The sequence below is a fragment of the Equus asinus genome, chromosome 12 (assembly GCF_041296235.1).
Source record: "Equus asinus isolate D_3611 breed Donkey chromosome 12, EquAss-T2T_v2, whole genome shotgun sequence".
NCBI classification, from domain to species: domain Eukaryota; kingdom Metazoa; phylum Chordata; class Mammalia; order Perissodactyla; family Equidae; genus Equus; species Equus asinus.
In genome coordinates, this window is record NC_091801.1 from 52,894,276 (window position 1) to 52,917,215 (window position 22,940).

The 22,940-nt window shown below is 36.0% G+C and overlaps 1 protein-coding gene across 5 annotated transcripts in view; it reads left to right on the forward strand.

The window, feature by feature from the left end:
- The window catches only part of ZFPM2 (zinc finger protein, FOG family member 2), a 438,154-nt gene that overhangs the window by 215,245 nt on the left and 199,969 nt on the right, over positions 1 to 22,940 (forward strand). For all 5 annotated transcript variants that reach the window (XM_070481467.1, XM_044780829.2, XM_044780831.2 and 2 more), the window contains one exon: positions 4,084 to 4,202. In XM_070481467.1, the coding sequence (XP_070337568.1) occupies positions 4,084 to 4,202 (119 nt within the window). The remainder of the gene's footprint in view (positions 1 to 4,083; positions 4,203 to 22,940) is intronic.

The window sequence follows — 22,940 nt, forward strand, 5'->3', positions numbered from 1 at the left end:
CCAATCTGTGTTCTGGCTTCCCATTCTACAAAACTTCTTTCATTACATATTTCCATGATCTCCATCTCATCAGAAGGAATCTTTGCAGTGCTTTGCTTACTTTCATAAATTTTCAGATTACTTGATTGATCCTGCCTCCTTTAAATTCTCAATCAGTTCATTGGCTGCAGTGGTATCATATCCAGTTTCTTTTCTGTTCTCTTGCACTTCTTCTGAATTTTCAACGCGTGCTGCTTCATCATTCTGCCTTTTGAAGATCCTTGGAACTCTGTCCTAGCTCATCTTATTATACCATGATACACACTCTCCTAGATCAACAATCGTATGGCTTTTATTACCATATTCAAACTGATTTTAATTAATGAATAAATGCCAAAATTTATCACTCCAATCAAAATCTTGCTTCTGGGCCCCGCGCTTTTACCTGCCCTCTTGACTTCCTTACAGCCACTTCAACCTCATTATTTCCAAACTATAACTCCTCATCTTACCCTTAAGTCTTTTTTTATTTGTTTCTTATCTCAGTAGGTATGTGACCATTGGCCCATTTGCCCAAGCCAAATACTGAATATCATTGTTGGTTTTCCCTTCCCTAACTCCTAAAATCTACATAATCACTAAGTTCTATGGCTTCTACTTCCCAAGCCTTATGGATTGCATTTCCTGAAATTTGTCTCGGGTCCAGACTTGTTTTGTTTGTTGCCTTATGGCTGGGCATAACCCCCTGTCTGGTATTTAGTAGATACTCAATAAATAATAGTAGAATAAATTAATGAATAGAGGCAAAAGAGAATGAACAAGCAAATCAAATAACAACTGGAGCTTTGCTTTCTGACTTTGAAATCTCTGATCTTTTCAAATCAAACATCCATTTATGATAAGCCTGGTGCTGGGACCTGGGTCTTTGACCCACTACCCCAGTGTCCTTTCCACTTCTCATAATATATCATATCTGGGGAAAGACAATCATGGTGTCGTGAACACCTTACCAAGTAGCAAGGGAGTGCAGACCCCTCTTTAACAATGACAAACCAAAGACTCACAAAAGATAGGACTTGTTCAAGGCCATTCAGCTGATTATTGGATAGAGTTGGGGCTAAAAGTTAATCTTACTTTTGGTGTGATAATGTTTCCTCTATTTCATGACACTTATTAATCTTTGAAAAAATTAAAAATATTATGCTCTTAAGCAGCATGTATGTTAAATTAAATATAACTTCCATTTATACAATGTCTTATTTCTCTTCCTATCATTAACCTATATAGCCTTAGTAGTGTATAAATGCTCATTATTTGCAATGTGCTTGCAGTTCTCTACAACATTGTAGTGAATAAATGAATATTTTTATTTAACTATTTCAGCCACAGAGAAGATTTCTCCAGACCTCAAAATAACTTCTTGATAAGCAAGAAAGGAGAGTGGGTTTGCCTGTTTGTCTAATAAAGTTGAAAAGATTGACTTGATAATTTGAACAGTTACTGGACTTTCTGTAATGGCCATCTTTAAGAGCTCATAAATGTGTTTTTGGTCTGCTTAAAATTTTAATGCATAGTCAAAGACACCTCAAAAACTTTGTAGATATTTGGGTATCATTTTATTATCTGCCCTAAGTTTGTAGTTCTTAATCCATTAAAAGACAGACCTGCTTGTAAATCCAAGGTATAGATAAGACGTCACTGTTTGACTGAGTCTGAACCCTTTTCAAATGAAAAATGTCAGTGGCAGAAAGAGGATGAATTACTTTTTTAAAGGGTTTTCGAAGATTCTCATGATTCCTCTGGTATCACTTAAATATGACATGACTCTTTTTTATAAAAACGAGCAAATTATTTGGGCATCATTTTTATGTAGAAAAGAAAATTCTTAAATAGTGTTTAGCTGAGAGGTTTAAAAGTATTTATCTTTAAATGGTAAATTGTAAAGAAATGTTTAGAATGTAAGTATGGCTGAAAAATACTAACTCCTATCAAATAGAAACTAAACAGTTCCTTTTCAAATAGAAAAATTATCCTAAAGATTTAAATAACTACATTATCACATATGAATATGCATGTATATGTTGAGGGATATTTCCCACTGAGTCCTTTTTGACATCATAATAGATTGTTAGCTGTCTGTCTTTGAGGATTTTCTCTACAAGGCCTCTGATTCCAAAATATTTATCAAGAAGATTGTACAAGGATGAAAAACATGTTCAGGGGCAATCTAGAAATGGGTTTGTTATTCTGTATATCGAAGACAAATTATTATTGTTCCATTCCCTAGACTCTGGATAAGCTTCAGGGTTTGATACTTAAGCACTAATATGCTATTTAATATAGACATTATATTTGTAAAACTGTATTTCAGATGCTCAGACTTACTGAATTTTGGGGGGGCCATTTTTCTCATTGCTGATCATCTTTAGCTGTTGATACATCAGAATGAAAAAAAAATGGAAGGTATGTCTTCATGAGTTTAGCATGTTCTTCCATTTTTAGTGTATTTGACAAGTGGGAAAGGAAGGAAGTATGAAAAGAACGGAGAATGGGGGTGTAGTCCCTGAATTTAGATTTTTACTGTGAACTTGGAATTGTTTTCATTGAATCTCATTGTTCAGATATAGCTAAATTTATATTTCATAATAAACACAATTTAACCATTACACAATATTTTAGCTTATTATGGTTTCTATACTTTGATTTTGGTTTTGGGGATGAGCAGTAATACAAACACAAAAAATAATGTCTGATATTTTAACTATTAAAGGAGGTGACAAAAATGTAGGGAAATAAGGAAGAGATATAATTGAACTGAGGTTGATGGTATTGCCTTTCAAAGCATCAGGATTAAATCTATATCTGTAAAGATAGTTATTGACTTGAAAAGAAACTAAGGCCATATTAAGGCAAAATTTCATAGTATATTACCTACCATGACTTATATATTACTTAGAAAATGTAATTAGTGAAAACCATTCTATTTTATTTAGAACTTTCTTCAGCTGTCTATTCTATATGAATTTCCATTTATATTTCTTCTTAATCCATTCCCTCCCATTTTCATGTCTCCTCTTGAGCAGGCTGAGAAGAAATACCATTAAAAAAGAACAATAAATTATATTAATATTAATATTTTAGAATATAAAAATTTTGGTATGATAATATGGATGGTAATACTGTCATGGCATAAATATCATAGATTTAATTATTTAAAGAGAAAGGCTACAATTCCTGATTAAGGCTGATAGCCATTCTTTAAATTTTTGAAACTTGATTTATTTATTTTTGTAATTAATCCATTCATTTATTTCTTAAGCCAGCATTTGATGAGTTTCTGCTTTATGCCAGTGTGTATACCATTTTCACTTCCCATTTGCCTTTAATGATTCCAAAGTAATAATCTGGAGGAAATGAAAGGAAGAAGACCATCCTAAACTGGATGTTAAGTGTTTTTGTGCAAATCCTTTTGGTAACGTAGAATCTTACTTAAAACACCCAATATAAAAAAGTAACGACTTTGATTAGCATTTTTTTATTTGGGAAAAGGTACATCTCGACTTTTTGTACATGTGGATGTTTTATCCACTGAAACTAGGAGTGATTTCAGAAAATTATCACGTACTTTCAAAAACTGTCCAGATGTTCACCAAGACTCTTGAATAACTATAATAAAGTTACTGCCTGAGGTATATGTCTTTAATGGTAATTTTTAGTTACATTGGTGATCAATATGAATTTTAACACTAAGTCATTGTCCTAATGTTTCTTGTCAATCTGTTTGGCGTTGGATCAGTGCTTTTTGAGAAAGTGTTATTATGTCTGGTTCTTAAGGACTTACTAAATAGAATTGACTTTAGTAGATGATGTGTGTGAAAAGGCACAAGGAAGAAATTGGACTAAATTTTAATACAAGTATAAGAACAAGTTTTATTTCCTGTAAGGATAACAACATCAGTTGTTTTTCAGACAAGCGTAATTAATTCTCTTTATATGAGTACTGAGAATATTGTGCGTGTAAAGCAAACACACAAAAAGAGGTGGCTGTTTATTAAAAAGCCGGTGAAAATACTCTAAAACGCCTCTTGTTTTCATTGTCTGCAGGAGAGCTGGAGGTATTTCAGAAAGACGGGGAACGAAAAATTCAGAGTCGGCAGCAACTTCCTGTGGGAACAACCTGGGGGCCATTTGCTGGGAAGATGGACCTGAATAATAATTCCTTGGTATGTGGATGTCCTGAAATGGTTGACTCAGTATTTTGTCGTAGCTTAGAAATTCTCTCTCCTTGCTTCCCAGGGAAATCACAACAAAAAGTTTTTTTCTTTTTCATGGACCACGAAATTTCAATATTTTCCAAGTGGTTTGTCTCTGACAGTAATATACCCAGAATTCAGTAGGAAACAGGTTGATCATACTAAATGGTTGTTTAGTAAGCTAATTTATTAGGTTGTTGCTTTATCTGCTTAGCCAGACTAATACTGTTCGCATTTAATAATATATACAAATGCTTTTATTTTTAAGATGACACAAATTAGTGTCATACGTTACAGGTTTACGGGAAGAACACAAACAAACAACCTTGTTATTTCTCGGTAGTAATCTTTGTACCTTTAAGAGCAAGGATGAATGATAAGCATCATAATTTTTGTTGTTAACTTTTTTGTGAAAGTTCAGAGATCAGAACGTCTATCTCTAGGTAAGATTATATGGACAACTGATTAATTAGATGTTTTAAAAAGTAGTGGAAAGATGGGATGTTTGGTTACATTTAAACTTCATTTCTTAATTGAATATATGTTTCCTATTGCTGCCTTAGCAAATGACCGCAAACTTTGTAGTTTAAAACAACACAAATTTATCATCTTGCAGTTCTGGAGGTCCAAAGTTGGAAATGAATCTCACTGGGCTAAATCAAGGTGTCCACAGGGCTGAGTTCCTTTCTAGAGTCTCTGGGGGAGAATCTGTTTTCTTAGCTTTTCCAGCTTCTCAAGGCTGCCCACAACCCTTGGCTCACGGCCCCCACCATCTTCAAAGCCAGCAATGGCTGATTGAGTCTTTCTCAAATCCACATCCTGACTCTGACTCCTCTGTCTCCGTCTTCCACATTTAAGAACGCTTGTGATTACATCAGGTCCACCTGGGTAATCTAGGATAATCTCCCTATTTTAAGGTCAACTGATTAGCAGCTTTAATTCCATCTGCTTTCTTAATTCCCCTTTGCCATGTAACATTAAGGTTCCCAAGTTCCAGGAGTTAGGACGTTAGGACCTCTCCTATTGTAAGTGATAACACAAGTGATAAAACTTGGGGAGGAAAATGTTTTATATTCCTTAGAAGAACCAAAAATTGTATATATGCAATGGAAGTCCTTCTCTCTAAACGCCTTTGATGTAGAAACAGTCTCGTGGCTGCTAAACAACTCCATCCACACTGTGGGGACAGAAACCTCCACAGGGATTTTGACAAATGAGCTGGACTCAGCAAAATTGCATTCTTTCTTCAATTTGTTACATGAAAGAAATGGCGTCTTCAACTTATTACATGAAAGAAACTGAGACATGTGGGGATCTTTGTTTATTCAGTGCCATGTGGACAAGACAGAGGTTACTGATTGAACTAAAAGTAATGATTGAAATAAACAGGAAAAATCTGTCATCAAACTTTGAAACAACATGTGAGATTCTAGGAGTGTGCTTTTTACTTCCTAAATCCATGTATTTATCCATAAAAGGATGAAGTAGGGAATGTCACATGTGTTTGAGGACCAAACAAATTGATAGTCCAGGCTAAATATTTAATAATCTAGGCAATTTAATTCATGGTAGTCGAATTAAAGCTACTTCATAACGAGTTTGGGATGTGGCCCTGCAAACACTGCAGGCCTTGGCTGAGTTCTGTCATAGTTCTATTGATTCCTCTGAGAGAGCAATATTAACTCAACTGATTTCTTAGGCAAAGGCAAGAGGAAGATTGTCTAAACAAAGGTTGAGTTAAATGCTGTTTGAAACCCATTTTATCTTGGAGTTTCTATTGGTTCTCTAGTATTGTTTTAAAAATGTTTGAGGCAATAAGATATTTATCTTATTTATCGTGCATATCAGACACCAACACAACGTTTAGTCATTTCTCTAATATTTCTCCAAAAATGTACTGCCACTGAAGTGACACCTATTCTTGATATGAGATGAACATTTTCCCCTTTACTATACCAAAATAGTATCTATATGAAAACACAATTTTTGATTAATCTTCATTTCATTACCTATGTATGTAGAGTGGCACTTATACATTGGTAGCTTATGCTAAATTGTAGTATGGAAAATAAACCTATTTGTGAAAGTTTAGTTTTCCAGTGAAATAATTTCCTATTTTTTAGACAGATGATATTATTTTTTTAATACTGCTATACCACTCAAAAGCTATTTTATGCCATATTTATTATTTTTAAAAGATTCAATTTACATAAATGAAGTTTTCAGAATTTTTGATACTATTTGAAGTGTATAAAGACTCTTTGGGTATCAAAAACCAGAAGTGGGTAATAGTTCTTGATAGAAAACAATCTTAATACCCTAGTTTTCTTCTTTTGTCTTGGGTATTAAATATTTGATTTGTGTTGTTTCCTTGAACTATAGTGTATTTCTCTATTTTAAACTTAGTTGTTGCTAAAATATACTTTAGAAATATTTTTCTTTTGCAGTAACATTCTTTTCCAGAATTTACTTCTGATTTCATGTTACTAAATACTACTAGTGCCACTGCTGATACTACTGTAGGACAATTGAGTAACATACACTGCGTACTTACTCTTCTAGACACTGAAAGGAGGATTGGGAATGGATTAACTCATTTAATCCTCAGAACAACCCTGTGAATTTGGTTCTGTTTAAAATTGTATTTCATAGATAAGAAAATAAAGGCTTAGGCCTTTTGATTCCAGAATCTGCATTTTTGAAGACCATACCAACACTGCCTCCTCAATAGCATCTATACCTTGGTTTGAGCATGACAAAATTGGTTGGGGGTTTCTTTACAAGAACTCTAAATTTATAAAAATCTGTGGGAGAAAATATGCAATAATTAGAGGTATGCTCCTTTTTTCTTACTTCAGGCAAAGTATTTCCTGTAATACTTCATAGATTATTCGAGCAGTTATAAGTTAATTCAAAGACTTCACAATTTTATTACCTCTTTATAATTTGAACAGTACTTTAATATGTATTTTATATCATGAAGATAAATTTTCCTTATCATAAAATATATAGCCCACTAACCCTTCCTTACCCAACCTTGAATCAAATTTGGAATTAGCACACTCTTTAAAATTGCTTCTTCACCAACTGATGTAAATGTTACTCTGCTCAGACTCATGGTGTTGGCTCAGGAGATCCAGCACACTAATTAATCCAACACAGTAATTAATTGAGTCACCATGCCAGATGTCAAATCCTTTTTCTATCTTTCAAGTTCCCATCTTGAAGTGCGTTAGCAATATGCCACCTTCTGCAGGAAGCCTTTGCAGACCAGGCATTTGGATGTATATGGGACATTTCAAGAAATATAGGCTGTATAGAAACACCAAACAAACTGATTTGACAGAAAGTTATTCTTGGAATCATATAACACTGAATGTAGAAATAAAGAGTCTTTTGCCCACATCTCATTATCTTGTTAGAGACTTCATGCCTTAATGGTTTAATAATAGTGGCAACAACAGCATACAGTTAATAGTTTCATTGGGCCAGATGTAGGTCAAAGTGTCTTACACGTTTTATGTTTCATTTAGTCCTTACATAAGCACAGGAGAAGATAATATTTGTCTCCTTTATAACAGAGGAGGAAACTGCTACTTTGGGAAGTTAAATAATTAGCCCAAGATCAACTCAGTCTGATTCCATAACCCATTTTGCAATCAAATACTGTCTTAGAAATTTAACTGTACTAAGGAATAAAAATACTATCTAATTTATAGGGCTTTTGGAAAGACTAAATGAGGTAGTGTGCACGAGTTAACAAATACTAAATACTGTTACTGCTCAGTCACCCGTAAACATTGACCCATTAAAATCTATCAAGTTTAAAACTAAAAAGACACTCCAAATTAAACAAGTAAAACTGTAGACCTTTGGTGTTTGGGGGTTTTATATACTCAAATTTGAGTATTTTCTAAGGACTCTATATTGGCGTTCTCCAGAGAAACAGAACAGGTAGGATGTGTGTGTTTATGTATATGCATGTATATAAATACATAGAAAGAGAGAGAAAGAGAGACAGAGATTTATTATAAGGAATTGGCTCAAGTGATTCTGGAGGCTGACCGGTTGAAAGTCTGCAGTGTGGGAGACCCAGGAGAGCTGACAGTGCAGTTCTAGTCCAAAGGCTGGCAGGTAGAGAGCCATGAGAACCAATAATGCAGATGAAGTTTGTTGTTCCTGGAGGCCAGTCTTGGCCAATCTTTTTGTTCTAGTCAAGCTTCAACTGATTGGATGAGGCCCACACACACTATGGAGAGAATTCTGTTCACTGACTCAAATGTTAATCTCATCCAAAACACCCTCCAAGTTGACACCATCACAGGCTCCAAAGCTCTATGATAGATTGTAAGTTTCAGTTTTTTCAGGTACAGCGTTACATGCCTGAATGAATTGTTAGCCAGTTGGTGAGTCTAGCCTTCTTTCCAACATTCCACCTCTGTGGCAAGGAATAACTTAAACTAAGCTATCATGGTGACACAAACTTTATGTTTTTGAAAGTCTTGCAACTTTATTCACTGAAAATATCAAAGGGTTACTGACAAAGGATGCATTTTAAAAATCACTTTAAATCGTGATCAATATCTGTTTTGAAGGTGTTTTAGAATTTCTATGTTTATATGTTGTGCCTGTGATTTTTTTCCATTTTCTCCTAAGGACAGAGATCTTTGTAATAGGCTAAATTGCTGCTATGCTAGCACATGGTAAGTGCTTAATAAGTATCAAGCAACAATGATTTTTTGGAAGGTTGGATATCTGGAAGTTAAGTGACATTTGCCCTCTCTTGCTTTTGAATATGTCAGCTGTCGTTGGCCAACTAGTCTTATTCAGCCAACTGCTGGAGTCATGCAAAGTGCTTGCTTAATTAAATAGAACATACATAGAAAGTCCCAGGTTACTTACTACATAATAGTAGACTCTTCACAACCTGTTAAACTCAACAAATGAAATTTTGTAGAGAAATCTTATTTTATTTATGCTGTTCAATCAGAATAGAATCTTGTTTTATTTTCCCATAGGGCATTTGTAACATTGAATTCTACAAATAGGAAATACACATCATAAAGGGTACTATAGACAACATTTTATTGACTTCATGATGAAATAATCCATGCATTAGTTTCACCTTAAAATTTTTGAGATCATTGTCATCATAGAAATGTGGTTGAGGAAAGAGTTAGAGGTTCCAGATCCACGTTATAGGAAAATATTAGAATTGTTATGTCTCCATTTCTCCCCTTCCAGTACTCACTCTTCCAGTACCAATCTCTGATCTCCTTCATTGCCAGAGTCTTCAGGCTTCATGTTGTACACACCCTGTAGCAAATATATCCCAAACCCTAAGTTTTCAGCATTCACCTGTATAGTCAAAGGCTGCCTAGTGGAAACATCTGTGACCTTCTATTTGAGGACTCTTTTTCAGTCTCAGGAGCAAACTCAACTGCAAGCCAGGCAAGCTGGAAATGCGGAGAATTAAAGTTTCCGGAAGTAATCCTCAACCAGTGATGGACAGAAGTTGGTGGATAAATACCCCTGCTTCCTCGCCTCCCCATTAGAATATGAGAAGTGTTCTACACTGTCTCTGAGAGTTTGCCAGTGGAATCGAGCTCCAGTTGGCTTTATAACACACCCTTTATGGACTTTTTCCTCTTTCCCGCTTTCTCCTCCACACTTCTACTGAATTTTTCTGAGGTTATATCCCCAATGAACTACTTGCACTTGAATGGGTCTCAGGGTAAATGTCTGCAGAAGCCATGCCAAGACAGCCTCTAAGATAAAATAATGAAGTGAATTTGAAAGTAATTTCCAAATTGTTGTTGAAATTCTAGAGGACATAGGTCTTTTAAAAATCTTTCTTATTCAGTTTTGGACCTCTGCTCCTGGCATGTGATAGGTATTCAATAAATGCTCTTTAAAATAAAAATCTAGTCTAACAATTTCCTTACCACAAGCATTCTGACTGATTCCACCCATAACCTCCCATCTTCACCATCTCAATGATATAATTTATAATTTTGCCTAGGCATGACTTCTTTTGGGGTCTTTTATTTCTTTTCATTTATGTTGACATTGTGAATGATATCCTCCTTCTTAATATTCCTTTTAATCTGGGCTGAGGACTACCATACTTTTCTACTTCTCATCTCTCTCTGGGTCTTGGCTCTTTTGAATTTAACTGTGCGTGTTTCCCAAAACACTCTGGCCTTTCTTCTCTTTTCCCTCTGTTCCCAGTGCCCCAGGGAGCTTATCCACTTGCAAAGCTTCAGCTACTAATTTACAAATGACATTTAAATTAAAAAATCTCTAACCTTGGCTTTTTACCCTTTCTCTCATAGCACATTTCAGCTGTTTTGCAAGCCTTTCCCACTGACTTCCTCCAACTAAACAGATGTAAGGAGAGTTTATTACTGTTTCCACAGATTCTGTCTCTCTAGCTTCTCCCTGACTTCTAGCTTTTAGTCACCTTTGACCCTAACTCTTTGCACCTTCTTTCCTGCCTCTGCAGGAAGTTCATTCTATAAGTTATTCCACAGTTTTTTTTCCATTTCTACCTCTCCCTTCTCTCACATCTCAAATGTCTATTTACACATGTAGTTACACACACACACACCCCTCTCTTTTATTTCCTGTAACACTACCCTCACTTTTTCCTTCCACTCAGAGTCAAACATCTTTCAAGATTCTCCTTTTCACTTCTACAAACCAAGTACCATAACTCCTGCTTTCTTAATGTCTGTTCTCTCCTTGGTATTTCTCCTACCACTGCTTAGTTGAAACCTCCATCGTTTCCTCCTTGATTACATGTTATTCTTCTAACTGTTCTTCCTGGCTTTTCTTCTTGTCTCCTTTTTCTTTACCCAAAAGACAGTGTGTTCCCTAAACAAAACTAGCAATTTTTGTGCTTAAAATCATCCTAAAGGGCACAAGAGAACCCAGACTCCTTGGCAAAGCCTTTTGTGATACTCACCTCCTCTGCTCTTACCCCTTTTCCACGTTCAGTGTAGGTTTCAGTCAGCCTCTACTCCCTGTAGAGCTCTGAATATGCTCTTTTCTCACATCTCTGTGCTTTTGGCCTTGCTATTTCATCATTCTGGGAAGCCCAAAGCCCCCGCTCTTCCCTCTTCATCACACTAACTCCAATTCTTACTTAGACTTAGCTCAGAGTCACAACAAAGGAGACCTTCCTTAAAGCCTCCAGTCTGGCACAGATATGCATTCCTCATGTATTTCCATGATGCTCTAGGTTTATTAGGGTAAGAGCTTTCATCATATGATGGTGTCTGTTTACTTGTCTGTCTCCCCTGCAGACTGTATGCTCCTTGTTTGTCTTTTATTTTTGTATTCTTCCTACCTAGAACAATGTCTGGCTTACAGCAAGGGCTCAATAAATAACATTTAAAGAGTGAGTAAATTAATTTTTTAACTTTTCCGCAGTATCAGTGAATGATACACATCTCTCTTTCCAGGATCCTTGCATTTTCCTCTAGTCTTTGTACCCAGTTCTCCTGTTTCCTCTGAGATCTTACTGCATGTACCTAACTTAGCAATACTATTACCACAGTTAATGCCGTCTTGTGCCTGTTTTATTTCGTTATATGTTTGTTTTTCCTTGATCTCATTTAAGTGTAAAGTTCAGTAGGGCAAGACAACTATATCTATTTCTTCAGTTTTTTACCAAATAAGGAGATATGCTCATGATGGCTTCTTGATAAATATTGACTAATTTCAGTGTAAGATTTGCAACCCTTTGAAGCAGTTAAGGAGGACGAGGTGTTGAGCCCGTTGAGGCAATTATGATTTGTTTACAACAGAATCAGTTTTCAATCCCTCACTATGACATGGGTGAAGGCCAAGAAGGTGTTCTGCTCTACCATGCTTTCTGTGAAGTCTCATCCAGCATCGCACTTTCCAGTGACAAACCATCTGGGAAATTCCATCTGTCTCTGCTTGGAAACTGAGGTGGCAGTCGCCCACTGTGAGCAATTTTCTATTAACTTCTTGGATAAGATCAGTCAGATTTATACTGAATTGATGGGAACAGTAAGAGCAGGGTTGTTCCAAGAGAAGACAAATGTACTGATTCCTCTAATTGGGCTTAAGCCAGTTTCATTCACAGGCGCCCTTAGGTTCTAGTAGTGCAAGGACTTATAACCTTTTTAATTGTACCCCATTCCCCTTGGGAAATGTTGGTTAGATTCATTATCGATGGAGGTTGTAGATTTGTCCCTTAGGGAGGCCAAGATTGTGGCTTCTCTTATACTCGTATCTGCTTTGTGGAGAATTAATGGAAACTGAGTGGACAGGGAAGCTGCTCGAAGACATGAGGCAAGACATTTAATGCAGCAGAGCCTTAGAAAATGACGTGTTGGCCTGGTTTCTAGAATTAGAGTGGGATTTTTGTTTGTTTGTTCATGGAAGAGAGGAGTGCTCAGGGAGAGGGGAGAGGTGGGTATGGAGTCCCAAGTTAGTAAAGACCTCCTGTATAATATGAGTCAGAAAGGCAGAAACCAAACTCCAAAGAATTATTTCACAATTCAAATCTGTAGAAGCAAATCAGGTCAATTGCATATGGATCTGAGGGGACTGATTGCATCACAAAGTAGGCAGAGTTATGATGTTGGCAGTGGATGGGATCATATTGTAATATGGGAAAATAACGTTGAAATGAAAACATAAATTGCACCTTTCCTGATAATTAGTACCTGCTTCCAAGATACTTCTTTTGTGTATAGCTAGTCTGCCTGCTAACCTAAATCTCCCTTTGACTTACTTTTTCCTCTGCTGGTGAAGTCTGTCCAGGTTCTTTATGTTTGACTTGGATTTGAAAGGTAGGAACTCAAAGACATAATTCCTTACCATAAAACTTACTTGCCTATTCCTGAAATTTAAACATACTTTTGCTTTTGGGTCATGATACATAGCTAAACCTATTTACGTATACTTAGGTCTAAGTTTGAATAGTACTAAGTTTGAATAAACAAAAATCATCTTTTTCTCTATTTAAAATTATTCTTGTTTCTCCTTCCTAGCTTTCCAAGGAGAACTTTTATTGAAGATGATCTTTTCATGAGTTGTTAAAACAATTCCATATTATGTTGTTAATTTAATCATATCTGGAAGGAATAGTTGTTCATATCATCATCATATGGTCAAAGTTGCTCTGCTGAGAAGAGTATATGTATAAAGTTCAAGAGATGAATGCGTAGCACTACCTTTCCCAAAGAGTATAGGCCTGAAAGATGAAGTTTGGCTATTGGTCTATAGCTCCAGATACTCCTTGTGGAGTTGTCCCTGTTTGCATATCTTTTTCACTCTTCAGGGTCCCTCAGGGGATACAGACAGAATCTGCTCCCTAAGGGAAGTCTATCAGCTGCTTGGTTGGTGAGGAATTGTTTTGCAAAACATAGTTCTATTGTTTTCATAACACATAGTATAGAATATAAAGCTTGAAAAATATTTTGGCTGGAGAAGTTAAAATGAGAAAGCACTGTAAGGGGCAATTATTTGAATAGTTGACTAGAACTTTCTTCTGTTATTTGTTGCTTTATCTGGCAAACCTTTTAAAGTCCTTCTCCTTGATTTTTTTGAAGACTTGCCATTCCACAACTCTTTTTACAACAGTCGGTTTGGCATTGTGCACTTACCTGTTATCTGCATAGTTATAATAAATATTGTTCCAATGTTATGAGGGGGTTTAGCAGTGATCTCAGCTGGCATGAAAATTAATGCATTCAGTAACTTGGAGGTGATAACTGTGAGAGAATGGACATAGTACTATTTTGTATTTCTCAGTATAGTCTTAAAAAATCAATATTACTTAGGAATAACTCTTTAAATATATCATAAAATATTATAAGATATTGGACTCTGTCTTTAAACTAATTATCAATAGTTATTCCCAGGACACCTTTAATCAAGTATCATAATTTAACAGTAGCCTTCAGTTGCACTGACAGTCTTGTATCATATGCGGTTTTCCTGGTATAGGCAAGTTTGTGAATATGACTCTGTCCAACCCACTCCTACATGGTTCTGTGTTGACATTGTATCATGGTCTAGAGGCAAGAATTCTTGCATATATTTGTAATAAAAGAAAAATAAAGTAATATTTCTTAAATGCTTTTGGAAACATGAAATTATTTGAGAAACTCTTTAAGATTAACATCTCTTTTACTCATTAATTTAAGTATTGGATTTAACATTGTTCTTCGTTGTTCATTTGCTCTTACATCACTTTTCTCATAAAATCCTTTGGCCTAGTTTGACAAAACTGTGGCTTCTTGATTCTAATGATTTGTATGTCTTGGGCCATTTTATATGTTTTATTTCTCCTTCTATTTTAAGGGTCAGGAAACCAGAGTCAAGCATAGGGTTATGTGTGTAAGCCTGTGGTTTTTCTCATATTCTTTATTCAAGTTTCTGAGAGTCAGAAATATAAACACAGCTTATCTAGGTGTCTCTGGCATAGTATCTTTCACAAGACTGCATCAAAATGACAACCGGGGGGCCGGCCCTGTGACCGAGTGACTAAATTCACCCCTTACGCTTCAGGGCCCAGGGTTTCGCCAGTTCGGATCCTGAGCGTGGACATGGCACCGCTCATCAAGCCATGCTGAGGTGGTGTCCCACATAGCACAACTAGGAGGACCTACAACTAGAATATACAACTGTGTATTGGGGGACTTTGGGGAGAAGAAGAAGGAAATAAAAAAAAGATTCACAACAGATGTTAGCTCAGGTGCTAATTTTTAAGAAAAAAAAAGTAAAATGGCAGCCAGGGCTGTGGTGTCATCTGAAGGCTCAACTAGAGGAAGATCTGTTTGCACGCTCACTAGCATGGTTATTGACTCAGTTTCTTACCTCGTGGGCCTCTGCAGAGAGCAACTCACAACATGGCAGCAGTTTCTCTTCGAACAAATAAATGAGAGAGCAAGAGAAGGAGCCCAAGATGGAAGCCACAGTCTTCTAGTAACCTAATCTTGGAAGCGGCATTCCGTCACTTTTGCTGAATTCTGTTCATTAGAATGGGGTCAGTAGGTCTAGCCCACACTGAAGGGAAGGGGATTGCACAAGGGCTGGAAACCAAGCCTGGAATCACTGGGGGCCACTCAGAGGCTGTTTACCACTATGGGTAATTTGCATAAATAGTTACCTGACCTCTGGATAGAGAAGGACTTTCAAATGATAAGAGCAATGAAAGAAATCACAAGCGATAATCCAATTAATTTGAATAAAAAAACTAAATCATACATTATAAAGCCTCATAAACAAAATCAAAGGTTGACTGATAAGTAAAAGACAGTTGTGAAATTGAGATATATTTTATTCTTATTTTTGAAGGTAGATAAGATTTACCACATAGGAGATGATCAATAACTTCTTGATTAATTTACTTAGAAATTAGTTGTAAAGATAGAGAAAGAAGAAATGAGTTATACAGAATCTAATGGAAATTAGGGACCAGAAGGAGATTGTTTGCTGAGTGTTCCTTCTTTAGGAATTTTGAGAAACATACACTAATACATTGTAAAGATCAGAAATGAGAGAGCCCATGATGTGGTCAGAGTTGCCTGATTCTCATCCCAACTGTTATTATCCAAAGTGGATATGCTGTCTTGGGTAATCACACATGCTCTCAGTTTCATCATTTATCAAATGGAGGTTATTCTACCAGCCTTACACTACAGAGTTGTTGTAAAATTATGTAAAATTATATACATTTAGTCACTTCGAAAAATATACAGATTGTTAGACGAACCTAGATTATCTCTTATTATGCCTGTGAATAGAAAGTAGATTACTCATTCCTTTAATTCCCCAAGCAGTGCATCCAGACTTTTCTCTTCTGTCCCCTCTCTGAACGTATTTAAAAAGCACATTGGTTGTCATCATACATATACATCTTCATACACGTGTGCACACATGTATTTACACACACACACTCACACTTTACTGATTGGCGGGCATGAGTATTCTGAGAACTCAGAGCCTAGAGAAGCAGAAGGTGTGTACTTAGAGCATTTATCATCTAAATACACAATCACCACAGAAACAGCGAAAAACGTATATTTTTAGGAAGAGAAAGAAAGGTTAAGTGGTCAAATTGCTTTTTGAATTATCCTGGTTTCTTTGTGTTTTCTTTCTGCAAGGAGTTATTCTTTAGAAAGCATTTCTGAGGTGTGTGATTAGGGATTTTAGACAATTGGAAAAGTAATTTACCCTGTCTGATTCACTTTTGAGTTAGGTTTGTATTTTAAAATGTTAACTCAATTCTTTCATTATTTATGGCATTTTAGAGCTCAGTGCAGAAAGGAGTGAATAAGGTAGTCATAATAGACAGTGATGCACTGTGAAATATGGAGAAAGCAACAGAGTTTGGAAGAGCAAAGCCATTTCGCCTACCTTAAGTTTGAGCTTTTATTAAGAAGTCAAACAAATACTGTTTCTCATTACCCTCTGTGTGAGCATTATCCTACAGACAGGAGCAGCAAGGGTCACCTTGGGTTCTGATATTAATATTGGATGTGGCATTACCAACTTGCATCTTCAAGTCACTGCTAGCTGGCATGTGTAGCACACTAGTTCATTTAAGTGATGTTCCCATGTGCTTCTGAGATAAGCATCAGGGTACAAGTACGTGTCCAGTGAAGTATCTACAGGGAAAAAAACAAAGATAGCATTTTCTTTCATTAAAGAAGTCCAGAGACGGTGAAAAGAGAATGTGTCCTTTTCCTGAATATTTTCAGCAAGGAACATGGGCAGTTTTATAATTGTTGCATTTCTTTAAAACTGTGTGAAAACGACAACTCTTCAAAGGAAGCAGCCATTTCCAGAAGTGTTGCCCATCTCTGCTGATACTCCAGGAGGAGAAGGGGTGAGGGAGGAAGAGTGCGTGATGGAAGTCCAACAGTGGTCGGCTCCGTGACTTCATTAATCAGGTGGAGGCATTCTGAAAAATGTTTCTCTTTGGTTGCAGCCATCTATTTTTTGGTGTTAATCTGCGCCCTGTGGCAGGGTTTTGTGAAAGGAAACAATGGACAGTTGTATCACCCCCCTCCCCGAATTGTTGTAGCCCCTGTCAGAAGGCTCCGAGGATGATGCAGGTCTGTATCAGCCTGATAAGGAAAAGAGGATTCAAAATGGCTTTGGAGAGATCTGTGGGAGTAGAGTGTGCTGTTTTGGACCAGAAAAGCTATGGAACACAACAGAGGCCCTTAATGGGATCCTAAGGGTTCAGTGCCAAACCTTCTGCTGCTTCTTGAAGATTTTCTAGTGAAATATTTTGATGGCGAAATTCTGTGACTGTCAGAGAGGCCGAGGTTCAAGATGCTGTTTTAGGTTATTTGCTCCGTAATCTGTGATTAGTCCATCTCGGTCAAAAAGACAAAAAGGAAAAAAGCAAAACTCAAGAAACCTCCCAGAGTATGTATGAAGGTCACTTTTCATCTGCTGACAATGAATTCCTGTGCCATTGTCATCGTGAGCTCTGTGCAAGTGGCCAATACATTTTCTATACTGTAGGTTCCTATTTTATGGCTAGATGAAATATGAAACTATCTTTTATAATGCTGATTCCATTTTGGCAGGCTTTTGGATCCACATATGGTTCAGTTAAGCTGTTTTGGAGACTAATGTACCTTAGTTATTTATCGGGATTTTTGAAAGGGGATAAATGTGCTATTTTTGCTCTGGATTTAAAAAACTACACATTAAATGTTTCCAAAAAATTCATACAGCTAAGAAAATTCTAGTGAGCTTTAGAAACTGATCTACTGTTCCCAGGACAACTAAAATAAAGTCATTCTTATCCATGAAGGAAAAAAAATTAAAAGACAGCTGAAGCTTTAGAGAAATAGAACCAGGATTTTATAGCACACAGCAATAATAAAAACGGAGAGCAGTAAAGTTGGCATCTTGTAACAGGCTGTTATCTTTAAGCATCTTTAGGCTTATAGTTGCTGCTGGGATTTTCTTTCATTCATTCCACTGTTGTCCTGGCATGTTATAAATAAACATACAGGCATAACGAGTCAAAAGCAAAGTGTTTGTCAACGGGATGAATGATAGGCAGTGACCTCACATACCATGGATAGTTCGATGCTCAGTTAGGAGGGCCTGGAGGTGCCGTGTGCCCCCGCTGCTGAGGCCTGGCTGATAGAGGGAGACTCCCTCTTCCACTTTAATCTGCTTGTTTTGGTGAGTTTAACTCAGACTCTTAACTTTTGTTTAAAAGAATGTCTGTAGGCAAGTATGAGAAAAGATAAACTAGAAGGAAAGTCACATATTTACCAGTGTCATTTCAAAGCACAACGTTTTCTTCCTAAAAAAGCTCTGGAAGAATAGATCTATTTGGATAATAATACTCATACTTTGCATTTGTGAAGAGCCTTCAGATTTTTTCATGTGGTCATTTTTATTTGAAGTTAATCATTAAATAAACTTACTAGAAGGAGCACAATCTAAACTTTTGGCCATTGGTTACATAAGGGTCTGGATGAAAGAGTGGAGATGGATCCATTTTAACTTGTCACTCTAACTAATCCATCCTACAAAATTGTGTGCCTTCCAAGTGGTGTGTTATTTTTATCTTCTTTATAGCCAAGTGAGAGGGGTAGTGGAACAATTATTTCTATTATTTCATAACTATTTTAATGGTCTTGCCCTGCTGTTATTTACTAGCAATTGAATAACTAAAATCTCTTTCTCTAATGTTAGATATGTTGTGCTAGATGTCTTGAATGAAAACTTGACTTCATATTTATTAAGTATGCACTATATGTCAGACACTCTGCTAAGAAGTGGGGCACAAAAATCTAAATTCTCATCAAACAGAATTACTTCTTGTCTGAGTATTTAAATATAACTGAATTCCATCTATAATCTTTATATATTGCTTTGAACAAATCTCACACACAAAAAGTCATATTCCCAAGTACACAGGCACACACATACACACACAATAAAAGCTTATTTTTAAGCCAACAAATAAGATTATATCTTAATTTTATTTTGTTTATACTCAACTTTCTTAAATAAAAAAATCTCATGAAGTAAAGCACTCCTCTATTGTTGAATGAGTTACACAGACTTAGTCGTTATTTTCCCATCATAGATTAGACAACATTATAAATATTGATAGTGTTTCTAACATTATTTCTTTCTGGTAATTTCATTATTTTATCTCATGGCAAATCACACAATTGTCAAATTTTCATAAGAATATTTTAAGTGCTCTAATAGGTAACTTGGAACATTTAGTTATATAAATCTGCAGGATGAAGAAGATGTTTAAAATTCTTGACCACCTAGAGCTTTATAGGAAGACTCAATTTAGTTAGTGGCAAATATGCTAAGAAAAGAAAAAGAAAATGTGAGAAATGAAAAAAATATGCAAGCAATAAAATGTTCCCTCATATTATTTGATTTTCTGTGTTTTCGTTTCTCCTTATTCTGTATTCTCCATGAGCCTGAATTATTGAGAACTGTCTAACCTTCATCAAGATGGTATGATAAGTGTTTTATGATTACACAAGATTCACACAATTTAATTGAATTAGGGATACTAAATTGTGTCTTTATTTTTCAATGTTAATCTCTAGACTTAAGAAACAGAGTAGTTTGGTAGCAATATCATTGTTATAAACCATTGCTAATATTTGCTGCATATCTTACATACCACTCACATTGTAGGGAACAAAAGGGATCTCACTCTTTTCATCATTATTTTTATACCTAATTAGCTGTTAAAGGCTTTGAAAACAGAAGCAAGTCTTCTGCTTTCAGTTGGTTTGACAGCATCCAAAGGAACAGGGAGCCTACTGTCTTAGTTGCATCTTCTCAATAGTTCTCCAACTGTTACCACACAAAATTGGGGTTCTCTTGCCTGATGCACATGAACAGCCAATTAATTACAACATCAGCCTTTGGGAAAAGAGATCATCTTTATTTTGCGAGACCAATCTGCAGGGAGAACAGGGGACATGTGCCCCCAGATCTGTCTCCCCGATTCAGGATTTGGGGTGAAATTTAAGAGGTGAGGGAGAACAGGCTGGCTTGTGGAAATGCTGGTGGGTTGGATTTTGATTGATGGGCTTCGAACATTTATGGTAACATTTTATACATTTATGACAGGGTTCTGAATATTTATGATGAGTTTCTAAAGTTTTATGATAGGGTCCTAAACATTTTTTGATGAGGTGGGGAAAGAATTGTAACACCAGATCTTCCTGAATGAGGGACCCTTCACTTCTGATGAGTCTGACTTTCAAGTTCTGGTAGTGTACCAGTCCTTGGGCTCTGTGGGAAGGAGGATCTTTGGTTCTGCGGTCATTTCAGGTCAAGATTTCTTCCTTTGTGCATGCTCTGGCTATGTGACTTTGCATATTTTCTGTAAGACGATTCTTAATCACTCCGTTGATAAGAGATGGGGTCAGTTGAACTGGCCCTGGAAGGTCCATGGTTGCACAACTATCTTTTGCTAGCTCATATGCAGTTATCTTCAAGTTGAAGGGAAATCAGTAGAAAGAAGGAAAAGTACAGTCAGTCCGTTTTAGCTGATCAGTTACTACAATCTTTCACTTACCTTATTTTACTGTATTATTTTACCCTAGTTTCTTCTGAAATGCATTGTAATGAGAGCTGAATGTGTTCTTACCATCAAATAATAGAATATTCATAATGTATATAGCACTTAAAAGCTTCTTAGTAGTTTGCTTCCATTTTGCAGATGTGACTCATCTCAAAATCTACATAATTCATTTTGACCAATTGTGAAATAATAGAATTTAAAAAAACTTAACTACTAAACCAACATGGTAAAAGTCTTGAATTCCATAGCACTTCCCCTGGATATTAATATTAATACTCTATTGGTAACAGAGAAGTGCTTTCATCATTTGGGGTATGTGGGAATAAAGCAGATTCCACTGTGAAGTGACTGAATGCTCACTAGAGTTGTTTAAGTTGGAGATGAGTTTCTTTCTAATGCTTTAAGAAGAATGCTGTTTATTGAATGCAATTGGGTATACTAGAAAACTGATAAAACAGCAGTAACTTCATAACTCCACAGGTATTAATTACATTTTTATAGTTTCCATTGATATTTATAATGCTCTTTATGCCATTAAAAATCTGAGCCTAAATCAGGATGAAGTTTGTTATTATTCTGTGTGCTCTTATTTATGAAATGGTAGGTAAGCCTTCTTTAGAATATTTTCTATTAACCATGCATTCAATGAAATATGATGACTTCCAAAATAGCTAAAGAAAGGAAGTAGGTTTTTTTTAATGACAATGTAATTAAAGGTGCTACAGATTTTTTAAGAAATATTTTAACACCTGTATTTCTGTCAAATTCTTGGACTAAACAGCACTGCATTTGTGATACAGCAAAATCTTTGGATCAGACTCTATTCATTCTTCTACAAACAGATTATCTTGGTTTTAAGCATTTATCATCCAACATGGCTGTTCTTAATTTGTCACTGAGATTAGAATATGGAAAGTTGGATTAGAAAGTAAAAACTAGCTTTAAGCTTTTTTAAAAAGAATTTATATAATTCAGTCAGTCCAGATCTCCAATTTCTCCCTCTAATCCTTTGCTCCCTCTTTAGAGACAGTACCGCTGATTTATAAGGATGATTGTCTTTGGTTCCTGTGTCAGGGCGTTGAGAGGTGAGGGCAGCGGGATTGCATTTTCAGGATGCCACACGTGCACTCTTTGATCTGAGGTACAGTGTGCCTCAGGGAATAAGTTCAATCTTGATTTCTTTAGTCAATCATCCACTATCAGGGACCACTGCCCTGATTAGCAGGGTGAAGAAAAAAGAGCATATCGTGAGTATGTGTTACAAAGATGAAAAATAGTGATGAGCCTGTTGGCAACAGAGTCAGCCCCTAGTCTCACTATGTGGCATTTGCTTTCTCTTTGCATAAATCCCGTTAGTGTGTGAAGGAACAAACATCAGTTTTTCCATGTATCTTTCCACAAACTGATGAATTTTTTTTTCAGATAGTAGTTTCCTTTCTTTGTTTAATTCATTGTTGCAAAATGGAAACTGGAGAGAGAATTAGCAGGATTCATTGTGGAAGTTTCTAAGAGAGATTCAAATATAGCTGTGCCTGCTTAACATTCCTGCCATTCTGTGAACCAAGCCAATGGCTAACTCTTGTGAAGTGTGCCGAGTCTGGAAAACTAGCACCACACCTGTGCTCTTCCTATCTCTTCATCTGGTCTTACACAGATGTAAAATGATTCTCTAGACCCAGAAGGCCTCAGTATCCATCCAACCATTACCCATCAGTGATGTCTATCCTAAAAATTAGAGTCTAAGGACTTTCTGAATTGCCTCCAATACATCCTCTTTTCTTTGGTTAAAAAAAAAAAGAGAATATCTCCAAACATGTGAGGGGATACGCTGATAACAACTCTTTAGATACATATTTGGGATTTGTCCATGTTTATTAGATATTATGATGTTGAGGCAGAAATGGAGGTTGTGGAAAAAAGGCTAAACAGTGGATGGATATACTTTGTATCTGAAGTCTTTGCCAAATTTCACTAATCTATTTCAAAATTAAAAGTGTTTACTGAAAAAATATTAATTTTTATTTATGAGTCCTTTCTGTAGAAAACTGCAAGGTACAGATATAGTTGTATCATAAATGCTTATGGTATGCTCCTATCCAACTGAAGTTATTTACTGTTGT